General features: G+C 36.8%; 1 protein-coding gene across 3 annotated transcripts in view; it reads left to right on the top strand.

Moving 5' to 3' along the window:
• HDAC9 (histone deacetylase 9) overlaps positions 1–13,030 on the top strand; it is a 268,924-nt gene that overhangs the window by 32,130 nt on the left and 223,764 nt on the right. For all 3 annotated transcript variants that reach the window (XM_059844298.1, XM_059844368.1, XM_059844308.1), the window contains exon 2: positions 814–924. In XM_059844298.1, the coding sequence (XP_059700281.1) occupies positions 906–924 (19 nt within the window). In that variant the 5' untranslated portion in view covers positions 814–905. The remainder of the gene's footprint in view (positions 1–813; positions 925–13,030) is intronic.

Raw genomic sequence — 13,030 nt, forward strand, 5'->3', positions numbered from 1 at the left:
GATACTTCAAGAGCAGTGGCTGAATAGGATAGTCACAGTCGTAATGCACTACAACCTTCTCTCTCATTATGCTGTTTATATCATGCTTGAATGAAAATATATTTTAGTTCCCTGAAAGCTTCTCTATATCTTTAAACTTTCAGCAAATGGGAATATTAGAGGAACGTTTTTGCCTCTGCTTCTGTATTGAACTGAGAATGGCACAGGACTGTGAAAGGGTTTCAGCCAAATTGCAGAACCTTCCTTGCCCTAATCTGGAGCAGCCCACGCCATTAGCAGCTCTCTTTGTGGTGTCAGGGATGTCATTAGCTTGTCATGGGAGATCCCTTCAGCTATGCTAATTGTTTCAACAAGCTCTATTCATGAGCTGTTCAAACATTGGAGCTTTAGGAAGTAGTAGCTATTCCTGAAAGACTTTTGAATGCAGATCAGTTTCTGCACATTCATGTTTCAATGCTGACTGCAGTAAAATGGAGAATTACATCCTTCTACATAAGGATGTAATTCAGATGTTTGTGGAAGGACACAATTCATCCTTTACTTTCTGGTGTTCTTATATGACTGTAGATGGGCTGTAATGCAAATTTCTAGTTGAGCTGCTTGGAAGCTTTAGGATTTCTGAATTTTAGTCTTCTTCTCAGTGGTCATCAGTGCTTGAATTTGCAGCAAAAAAGTACACTAGAGAAAGAACCTTTGCAGTGAGAAATTTCAAATGTTCTTCTGTTTAAGTGTTTGACATAATTATATTATCTTAAAAATATTACATTGTCAACAAATAGTCAAAGGTTTTTTTTCCTTCTTTATTTTACTCAGATTCACCCCACTTCCAGAAGAATCTCCAAATCTGGACAACTTCTGCCACAGTTTGCTTTACACTTTAACAAGATACCATTCCATTAAGAACAATGAGCTCCACAACACCAGGTCAGTTTGTTTATATTTATACCTCACTCCAGCATAAAACTGTGCCTTCTTAGGAAATATATAATCCTTTGTGTTGATGAAATGTATTTGGAAAATGACTGATATGCAACACTTCTTATAAAACAGGAAAATGGCTGTATAGGCAGAAAAGGCAGTTTTGAGGGTACCTTATCACAGGTGAGAATTTTAAAGCCAAGATAATCCTACAGTACATGTAAAAGATTTTTTTATTGTTTTTCTTAAGAAACTGATTAGTCATGATCTGACAGAAATAGGTATTTTGTAACATTTTTGTTCTTAATATGTGTAATTAGACATTAATTTATTTTTTGCCTTTGCACAGATGCTTCTTTTAAAGAAAGACTCACAATGGTATCCTGTTATTTTTCCGTTTAGCTCCAACGTCATCTTTGCCCATAATATGTGTTCTTTGCAGAGCTTCCTCCTTTAAATGTGTGTAATTAACAATGGTCTCTGAACCTACTTTATCCAGTGCCTGCAAAATGAGTCACTGAACTGCAGGTTCACTTGATAGAAAGTGAACTATCAGTAGCTGTTTAAACTTCCAAGAAAACAGAATGCTGCATATGGAACATGCCTTGACTTCAGTTCTTTTGAGGAGTGAGAGTCCCCAATTCAAATCTCTGCAGCGTCCCATATGGTTCACACTTTGTTCGCCCACACTTGAAGGATCTATTCCTAGTACTGTTGGTAAAATAACCCTTTACAGGTGGCTTATTTTATGACTGCTTTGGTTTTGTGCAAACAGCCTATAAAAGCATCAGGGAAAACACTGTAATACTTTGTGAGCTGTATGTATCTGTACATACCCTATTGCATTGGAATTTAATTCAGTGAGCGTTTTTTGAGAATTGTTGATTGTAGTATTAAAAACTGGCAACAGCTTTTATATCAAATGGAGTCACACATAGCTCAGTTTCACACTTGGCCTCTTTTTCTTACAGTGCAATTTGGTGCATGCAGTGAATTATCCATACAGTGCACAACAGGGCATTCAGCAGAAAGGCACATATTTATCTTATCACAGTGGTGCTTAATAGGAAATAATCTTGTACTTCCCTAAACATAGAGTTCAAATGCCAAGATACTCCAGCTGATTTGGTATCTTTCTAATGTTTCTTCTTTTGTGCTAAGTGCAGGCCGTAGAAAGAGCCAAACATTAAATTGGCTCTCACAAAAAGAAAGTAAAATTTCCACTATTCTTATTGTCATGAAGAAAGAAGATAACTAAAGTGAATGTGTATTTGTCTGTTTCTATCAGCTACATCTAATGCAAGAAAAGGGAAATATTCGGTATAATTAGATTATATGTTAAGGTTTCTAGATACTTCAGGAACATCACTTTTGGTTGGAATTATTCAATATTTTGAAATATTTTCAAATATACTCCTTAGTGTACCCCATCATTAGAGTCTGCCTCTGAAAACTGAGTTGCATCACCAACCATTTCAATATGCCTCTGTGGCATGTAGAGAAATGCAGTATTGAAGGGCAGTTTCAGCCCTGGGATCCTAATTTTTCTTTCCTTCAGTGAAACAGCAGCGAGGCAGGATTTATTTTTATTTTAGTCTTGCATCCTGCTTAAAGGTAATGCCATGAACTGGAGGAGGATGAGCATCTCCATGTGGCATCTCTTCTGTCCCCCAACTGAGCGAGGCTGAGATAAGTTTTGTGCAGTGCTTTGTCACCTTTTGGAAGTCACTGAAATTTCTGGTTTCAGTGTACTCCCAGTAATAGTGGTAGGAGAAACCTGCCATTTCTCTGAGCAGGTAATATTTAATTGGAATTTTTTAGAAGATAAACATTGCTAAATTTTCTTATTGCATCCATAGTAACTGTGTTCCCTTTTCCAGCCCTCCTCAAGGGTGCATATTTTTTTGTACATGGCAAATATCTTTGTCCAATTGCAATTGTTGTTGCTACTTTTCCTTTCTCATGGACTTTGCTTTTTATGAAGGTTAACCTTATGAGATGAAGAGATGGAAGGGCAGTTCTATCCCACTTTAAAGGTCCCTTTCAACCAAAACTATTTCATGACTTTGTGATTCCTATGATTCAGCTTCCAACTAAGGTCTAAAATATGTATCAGGTTGTAATTGCTTCACCTGTAAGATGCTTCAGTGGTTGCAGGTGTCCCTAGTATTCCAAAAGAAAAATTAATGAATTGCCAGTGACATGAGCAGCTTCTTCCTGTGATGGTGAGCCTGTGGGAGGCAGTTCTTGTATTTATGGCTTGTAATATAAATGGCAAAAGCCTGAGTGTTAGCAGTGTTAGAGTTGGGGGTTTTGTGCTTTCTCTTTTTCATTCCTGATAGTCTTGAATTTCTTCAGGGAATAGGTTGCAATGTTATGTTACATCCAGTGGTTAGGGCAGTTTGAAATAATTTTTAGGCAGGACACTTTGAGCACATACAGTATACAGGCAGTATTTATAACCCTTTTTTCTATGGTGTAACACCAGGATGCTATCTCATTTGAGTATCAATCTGTGTGTCTTGTACATTAAACCCGTGAAAATCTTCATAATATATGGTAAATGTTGATATTTTGGGTCCTATTTGTAAGTTACAACAAAATGGTTGAATGTACTTTTTTGTTTTCTACAATATACCTAGCCCACATATATATAGCTTGTGTATATACATTCATACATGCTGTTTACACAGAAGATAAATATATTTTTAAAAAAAGGAGAAAAAGCAAGAGGCAAACTGGTAAGGCAGTACTACTCTGTAGATGAGTGGTATAGACCAGCCCTCTTCATGGATGGTTTGTTCTGTCAATGAAAATTTCTGAAAAGCTGTAGACAGGATTGTGTGCACTGTACTAAATTTCTGTGGTGTTAAGATGAGATGTGCTAAGTGGAAAAAGAACGTATTTCTTTAGAATTGCTTTCCCTTCAAACCTAAGTTGTCTGAAAGCCCATTAAAAGACTTTTTGAACAAGCAAAAATTATGAATGTTTTATTCAAACATTATCTGAGGAACCTCTTTGGATTGAGTTTTTCTGTAGAACCAACTCACATGAGTATTTCCTTATATTGCATGATGCAATGAATGCAGAGCCTCCAGCATAGCAACTCCTACTCGCAACAACACTGTAGCCTATTAAATTGATCCCAGCTCTTTGAACCTTCAGGGGCCAGGCTCTTGCTAATCTGTAAAGCTATTAGGTGAATGCTGAATCTCAACAGGGCAGTGTTTGCTTTGCTTGTTATGAATGGTTAGATCATTAAGGAAATGTTTACATTCTGTAGCCTTTGCATGTTCTGAACTGATTGCTGTGCATCAAAAGTTCTGGTCAGAAAAAGAAAATATTTATTTCACAGAATTAGGTTGGAAGGGACATCTGCAGATAACCATTCAAGTCCTTCTGCCAAGGCAGAGTTATGTAGTTAGGGTAGAGAGACAAGTGATATTAATACATGGCTCTAATAAATTATGAAGAAGAAAAATACCTTTATTTATCTTGATCTTTATGAGAGTTTTTCAGATGCTGCTTTACTATTGGTAAAATAGCAGTGTTTGGTATCACAGTTTCCTGATGGAAACCCACACATCCACTTTATCCAGTTTCTTGTTTTTAATATTGCAGACAGGTGAAATGCTGTTGTGGAAAGCTGGTCAGAGAGCTTTTTACTGTCCCTGGTTTTCAGCAGCATTTCAACATGCCTGCTGCTGAAGATAAGTTCAAAAGGTGTCTGGTTTACTTGCATGCACCCAGGTGAAATCAGCTCTTTTATCTATCTGTAGTTACTGAACTGAAATCCAAATGTGTTATATAATATTTTGAAAATCTCTGTCCAGACTTTTTACTGCACTTCAACAACATTATGTATTTTTTCAGGTCTTTAGAGTCTTCTAAGAGCTGCAATAGTCAACAGAAAGTGATATTTCTTAGTAAACTGGGTGGCAGAGAAAGGAGCTGTATGCTAAATTCTGCCAGCTCCTACTTTTGAATCACTTTTCTGTCATCTTGTTTCTGAATTTCTTTGATAGGCATTTGTTTGTTCCTCATGAGAAATAGCTTGTTTTTCCTCACTGCAAAGCTGACTCCCCCTGTTTTCTCGTTCTGCTTTTCTCTGCATTTTTATAAATAATTTCCCTCGTACTGGTAAAGACTAAATATAGAAAAAGTTCCAAAATGCAATTTTCACTACTGTTTTAAAATGAAAATGCATCAAATGTTTATATTGCAGTCCTGTAACCATCTCTTCACCAGCAGTAGATGCTGTGAACAGATGAATATTTTGATGAATAATCATGTATCTTACTTTAAAATGTATTTTGTCAGCTTTTTGGTAAAAAGATGTTAGAGAACTTTGAGTCTAAAACAAAGAAGTAAATTAAATACCAAAAGTCTAAAACCACTTCTTCACACATAGGTCTGTTTTGGAGGTGTTTAAGTTCCATTGAAGTCAAGTGCATGGATCTTTTTCAGATTTCTGACTGTAGACTGAAGGAATCAAATACATTTGTTCCTTGGGATGACTTTGTGATGAATTTTCTTAGATTAAAAAAGAACTGTGTCACAGGCTGTATTAGATATATATGGAGAATTCAATTAATCTGGCCCAATAAGATCCAGGATTAATACATGTGTTATCTATATCTATCTGTCTATGTATGACTGAGTACTGCAGCTCTTTAAAATCTCAAAAAGGAAAAAAAAAATAAATCTACAAGCTCAACCTTAATATAATGTGTGTAAAAGAAGGATTCTTGCCTCACAGCATTCCCTGCTTTTCTTAACTTTTAATGCAAAGCATGACTGAGATGTGCAGCTCAGATTTTGACCTCTTGAATCTCCTTACAGAATTCCAAAATAGCTTCAGTCTGACATAAATCTTAAGTTTGCCCTTATAAAATGTAAAAGATGTTGCTGTTTAGACACACTCTCTGTATTTTTCTCATAATAATTTAAGCCTGACATCTTTAACTAGGTATTTCCAGGTAAAATCCCAACATGCTGGAATGAAAAATTTAGATTCAAAATGTGTTCTGCCACTGGGGATTTAATGTACAAGACTACCAAATAAAGAATAAAATGCTCTGTGCATGCATTAGATAAGAAAGCATCATCTTGTTCACTTGCTATAATTAAAGTTTGTAAATACATTGAGCTACATACTAGGCTTTTTTTTCTTCCTCTTAGAAGTAATTTGCACCATTTACAATGAAAATTGATAATTAAACCATTAAAGTGTCATGGTTCTGCTCTTATATGTGCTTTCATCTTGCACATGTTCATGAAGCTTTATTATTTTGTATGCTAATTCTTCAGAATTTAAGTCAATAAATAAAGACAACAACTAGACAGTGGGTTGTGGGATCAGTTACTAATTTCAGCAGATTCAGGTTAACTGAGGAAAATAAATCTGAAGTGTATTTTTGATATAACTTTGCAGTAATTTAAGATGATATATACATACAAATTTTAACCTATACATGCATAAAAGATTGCTATCTCTTCAAACAGGTACTGTGCTTGACAATTGGAACTATATTGCTCTTTTCTTTCAGGAGTCGGTTGCTAATGTTGTCTTCTGAATGGTTTTTTTTCTCCTGGGAATTTGTCTTTCAAAACAACTATTTTTGTTCTGTGTAGCCAAAGCACATGCCTGACTTTTGACCATTAGCACCTTAAGAGACAAATTACTTTTCTGGAAATAAATCTTATTTTATAAAGCTCGTAAAACTTCTTTAGAGCGGCTTTTTTTAAATCAGAGGTGAAAACTTTCTCATCTTAAGTATGTAATTTATCCTCAGTGCTTGCTTAGAACGTGCTCCTCTAGAAAGAGCCATCAAATTTATTGTCCAGTGGCAAAACACAGAATTCCACTGTCTCTTTGGCTTATAAGTAGTTCATTAATCCAAGGTGGCACAGTTGTACTTTGATTGGAGTCTAGTGAACTTTAAATAAGTAAATGTATATGTTTATATTTTCAGTGACCTTACAAAAGCAAATCAGGAGATTGCATTCTCTCTGGAGAGTGAATATGAGGTGTTATAACAGTGTTGATAATTAACCATTGAAATAGGCTGGGAAATAGTGGAGAGGCTGATTCCTCATGTGGCTCATCACTACAAACTATGAATCCCTACAGCCACCTAGAAGTTGCTTTGATTGTCACTAAGTGTATGACAAAATTTTCATGTGTTTTTACTGAATAGAAGTCTGCCATCACTCTAAGGGAGTTTGGAAAGCCTCCATACTCAGAAGTTTGGATTCCCATCTCACAGGAAATATTTAACCAACTCTGCTTCTATTACTTTGCTGTCTGTAATCCTGAAGTCATTGTGCTTGCTGGAGGCTGACATTATGGGAGCATCCTGCATTGCCTCATGAAATCTTGTCGTTACTTGAAGCAAACTCTTTAACATAACCTGTAAACCTTTCCTAAGTATAGGAATTTTCTCTAGGAATGGAAATTGTGTGTAATTCTAAATTGAGTCTTAATCTGAACCTCAGCTAAAGAGATGTCCCTTCCCCATTTCATTTCAGTAGCTGACATGTGTCTTCCTATGCTCTAATTCCATATGGTCCAAGGCCTAAATTTTTATAGTATTGGAGGAAGGGGGGGCTCACTACCCTCTCTGAATTTCCTATCTAGGCAGCTGGACTGTCACATATACAGAGTATTCCTTGGACTGTGCCAAGTATAAGAAATCCTAATTCATTAGTGGGTGAGACCAGTGCTAGATAATTGCATCTACTTTTGTTGTTCCTTTATTTTTTTTTTTATCTTTTTTTCAATTTTTTTGTTTGTTTTTACTTCTCTCCCTCTCTCCAGCATCTGAATTCCATTCTTAGTCTTGTCATACCAAATAATCTATTTGTTCTTCTGCAGATGATATTTGCTTTAATGTACCGTCTAACATGTTGTTTAAGGAGGGTGGCATTGGCGGGGAAAGTTCAGGATTATATTGTGTTTTCAAGAAGATCAATATAGCTCAAAGACTATGAATACAAAGTTTTGCCTCTCCAGGTGGTTCGTTGCTGTACTCTATTTGGCAGATCAGTTGGTTTTCCTAATTCTTGTCTCTGTCAATTCTCACATTTCTGTGTGGAGAATTGCTGTTGCGACAAGAGATCTTGTTATAGTCTCATTATTAGCAGGGTTCTTTATATCTGAAAACACAAGTAGTGGGGAAGATGTTCATGCTTCCTGCTTTGCTGCAAACACAATTTACCTCCTGAGTGGTTTGGCTCATCACATAACTCTTTCACTTCAATCACTGAGTGATGTGGTGTCAAGACTCATTGCTGTGTGTTTGTGTATTTGTTTTTGTGGGGGGAGAAGACAGGTCAGTGTCACCTCCAGGACAGGAGAGCCAGTGGAGCTGCATGGTTCAAAGAGCCACCAGGGGAAGGTTACATTTTGGGAAGTCTTTTTCAGTGGCAGTGCCAGAATAAGCAATTCTAGTGACTGGCTGCCCGTTGTTCTCACTCTTCTCATGGACTGCTCAGCTGTGCCAGGTATACTTATTTGTGTCGCCACAGGATGAGATGAATTCAGGAACTAATCCAGGCTCAGCTGTTCCCAAAAGTAAGGGTTGTTTTTAGCCTAGATTTGTTTCTCAGTGTGATTTACTACATGGCCACACAATGATCCTGGCAGAGTTAGGAAGGAAGAGGGAAGAGAAAAAGTACATTTAGCTCATGTCCTGCATTGGGAAGAAAGGATCACGAGTCATCCTTGAACAAGAGAAGCATGGTCAGCCCCCATAGCTGTGGGACTGCTTAACCATAGGTAAAGCTGGAGAGAAGTACTAAGGACTACTTCATTTTACTGGTCCTTTCTTGTTTATGGATTTTAAGAAATACCTGTTCTGTCCATGCAGACTCGAGAGGCTCAGTGGACGTTTTTATAACTGAATGAAATGACCAACCAAGTCACATCATCAGCATAGCACTTTTAAAGTGATAGTTCAGCATCTGGCTGCCAGGCATTCTTTCACATTCATCAAGACATATGCAATGCAAAGCAGTTAGGGATATGTGAAATGTGCTCTGTTAAAAGATCATCCATTCAATATTTAGCTATATAAATTTATAGCATCTGCAATTTGGTAAGGCTGTGTGTTTCTAAAATGTTGCCTAATACAGAAAGTTGGATTAAACTCCATGAATAAAAAGTTTTTGGTTCTTCATGTATTAGGTTAGCTGTATGAATACTGCTTATATTGAATACCCTAAAAAAGGCATGTTTGGCAACTTTTAATGTTTTCACACCCACACACCACCTCCTAATTTTGTCTCTGGCAGATGTGTTTCTGCAGAATAAGTGTTTCTGCAGTGATAATTATAACACTTATAACAGGTAATTTGCAGATTTGGTAACTCACAAAAAGCAAGACTATTTTGTTGCACCTTAATTTTGAAGCTGGTAGCAATTTCAAAACTTTATTACAAAATTGAAATGTTAGAGTGTATGGAATATCTTAATCTAGAAATAAGGCACTGCTTCGTAGCATTTGGTAAATTAATGTCTAAAGGAAGCTCAAGGTATGATTTAAATTGGGGAGGGTTGTGTGTCATGCTTTACTTCAGATGATTATGTGCACATTGTGGGTGGAGCCAAGCCCTGCTAGACCAATGAAACTCATGGTCTGAACCTGCCTCAGAGTTTGGTTTTTTTCTTAAATTATCATCTCCAAGCAGACAAGATGATTTTTTCAGTTTTAAAAGCTAATACAACAGTAAGTTCCACAGTCCCTCTTGATGACCTGTTTCTGTGTGGGATTTAGAAAAACACTTAATAAATATTATATATTTATATTTCTGCTAGTTAAATCTATTTCTGTTTAGCATTGCAGTTTAGATATGTAAGATTTATAATCTCTGAGAATTTCTTTTGGAAAGCTAATGACGCCTGAAACAGATTATCACAAAAGATGTTTTGGACTGCTATTCTCTGCAGAGGAGGATTTTGATGTCATGCAATACCTGGATTTTTGTTTTGTTTGTTCTTTTAATAATGACAAAGCTGGGCAGCTGTCAGAGGTCCTGAGGTAATACCTAATTTTTGTGGTGACTGTAGTTGGGCTATGAGGTGGGGTGTTGATGTTGTCAACCTCAATGTCAACCTCTGTTCCAGCAGGGAGTCTTCTTCAGGTACTGACCTCTGGCAGGAAATTCTGACAGAAAGGAAGGCAACTTGAGATGGTTTGACAAAACTCCCATTTGTTAAACATAAGATATTGTGAGTTCAAAATTTCTGGTTTAACATTTTGGCAGTTTCTGCCAAAGAAAAGCACTGAGCTATTTTAGGATCCCTGAATTCCTGCCCAAAGTTCCCTTTGTTATCAATTGCAGTTAACAGCTGACCTGAAGACAAGAGGACTAGTGACCTCTGCCATCCTATTTTATCCTCTAACTTGTTCAATGTTCTTCTCCTAGGATATCATTAGTTGTTCTTTCCAGTCTTCTCTTAAATAAATTGTAAAAATCTACTTTAACCTTTTTTCATAGATAACAATTTTAAATCTCTTCATGTTTTTTCTCTTGGATTTTTAAGGTGCTACCTGGAAGTGAAAGGAAAGTTTCTCTTCCATAAAATTAAAATTATGGAAGTACTTATTGTTTATTAATCTCTCATTGCTTTGTAACCCTCAATTTGCAGATATTGTCATTCTCAATTGTCTGGATTATGGATTAATAAGGGTTGTACCCCTCAGTGCTTGACTGTAGGATATTGTCTTTATATGAGTAATGGAGATGACAGTTCCTTGCACGTGGCTTGCTCTGTGTACTGCTCTTTAAGGCTGCATATGTGCTTTGCAAGACTGCAGATTTTTCAAAATTCAATGTTGATGTCATTCATTTGCACAAGTTTCACATTGTCTATATTTTTGATTTTTCCTGTGTTGGGAAATGGAAAATTATCTGGGTGAGAAATTCACAACGGATTACTGATCTGGGGCATGGCAGAACAAAAAAAGGTTTTCTGTGGGTATAGAGACAAAGAGGTGTTGTGTGTGCTCTGTGTTGTGTGACTCACATCACTTTAATAAAAAAGCATCTACTGTGTACTTTAAGATAGTACTATTTTGAGGCAGTACCCCACAATAAAGGCCAGTGCACAATACACAGACTTTAGGCTTCATGAAGAAAGCAGACATCAGATATCTTTCACAGCAGCCCCTAAGGTGCTTGCAGCTGTTTCTCTAGCCTTGAAGTATATCTATAGTGACTTAAAGTGAATATAGCTCATTTAGATATCCCCAACTCAGCTTTCAGTAGTTGCTGTAGCTGCAAAGAGCACTCTTTTATATTGCTCAAAAGCTGCCTCAGATCCTTATGAATATATATTTTTTCTCCATTGAAGCATTCAGCAGTTGCCCTAGACGATTTTTTTTGTGGACAAATTCATGAATATGTGTAAGCTAAGTCAGGAAAATCCTGAAATAGCCACTTAGTACTTTGTCTTTTCTGTTCAGCTATTTTTAAAGAGTAGAAGAAAAGAGAGGAACTCAAAACACAGTGCTTTTACATGAAATACTGCATCACCTTTCCCATGTGTTATTTCTGTGACTTCAGAAATGTTTTAGCTTTTCAGCCGGGTATATTAGAACATGCCTTGTGCACCATGTTTTTGGATACATTGGATACTACTTGCCTTACCTCACAAAACATACAAGAAAGCTTGTTCCCTTTTGCACTCCTTAAGTTATTACCATCCAAGGGATCTGTGCTAGATGAAAAATGCTTTGATTTCAAATAGCTGATAAGGAGTGCCTATAGACTTGTGGAGGCACCATTCATTTCTCTGGCAGGGAGACTAAAGTGCAGTGGCTGTCCTTGGGGTGCAGACCCCCAAAAGTATATTGGAATTTAATAAATCAGTATTATTCTTTATAAATCCTTTCAGCAAGAAACTCCCCAGCCAGGAAACTGAAAATTAAGCAAACCCAGCATTGGTATGCAGAGGATTTGGAAGAAGGACAGTGACACAGGGGCTTGAAAGCAGCATAGAGAAGGGAAAGTGAGATAGAGTGAAGATGTTAAGAGCCATGGAGGTGGGAAGTGCTGGGCTTAGATTAAAAGAACGAGGAACAAAAATGTAATAAAAAAGGTATATAGAGAAGACATATGCAGAAACCTAAGAATACATGAGAAAAAGTGTGTCTAAAGTGTTAGTGAGGAAAAGAAATTTTTTGAAAGAACTTCCTGGGGAAATAGCCTCCCTTCCTCTTGGCACTCATCCTCAGTGTCACAAGGGATCTGGGACTAGCTTCAGTAGCACTCTGCATGCCTAGTGTGGAAATGGAGGTTTGTTTCAAAGTTGACTAAGATTTTACAGCTAGTCAGTACTTTATGGTGCTGAAAGCATTCTCACTGATAGGTTTCTAAAGTGTTTAGCTGGCACTAGTTCCAAGGTTGGTTATATTAGTGGTGTAGCACAGGTATGGACTGGAAGAGCAAATTCCTTTAATTGTGTGCAAAAGGAAATCTGGATTACTTTTGTTGTGTTTTGTATTTTCTTACCTCTGGGAAGCGTTTCTGGAAGAAGTAAAAACCTTTTACATTAGAGATTAATAGTCCTTTTGGTATAAGTGCCCAGAACCTGTTCTGGAAGCACACACTCTTGCAGAGTGCCAGCAGGTCCTTTTGACAACTCTCACTGGCTGGTGCAGCTGCCTGCTTTGGTTGGGAAGAGCAAAGATCTGAGATGGAAGATATCACATGTACACAATGGTCTATGCAATACAGTAAGTTACAAGTTCAAGCAAAATGGAATTAATACTATGGAACTGAGCATGAATTAGCTTTAGATTTTAGCTGTATTTTACTTCATTATACCAGTTTATTTGTCTTAGCCTCCCCTCACTCCCCAGTTATGATGTGGCAATTCAGTTATACCATGGAAGGAAAAAATAAGAGACCTTAAAAAAAAAAAATCACAAAGCATATTCTACATTTAAATTTTCTGGTGCATGTGTTTAGTATCCTTTTGAGAGGGGTGTTTTAATGGTACAAGAATTATCTGATATTTTCCAGTCAAAAATCAGGTATAACTCTGTGTGCATGTGTCTATTTATAAATCCAGAAATAGATAATGCTTCATGGACTTGGAGCATCC

This window comes from Haemorhous mexicanus, chromosome 1 (genome assembly GCF_027477595.1).
Source record: "Haemorhous mexicanus isolate bHaeMex1 chromosome 1, bHaeMex1.pri, whole genome shotgun sequence".
NCBI lineage: Eukaryota > Metazoa > Chordata > Aves > Passeriformes > Fringillidae > Haemorhous > Haemorhous mexicanus.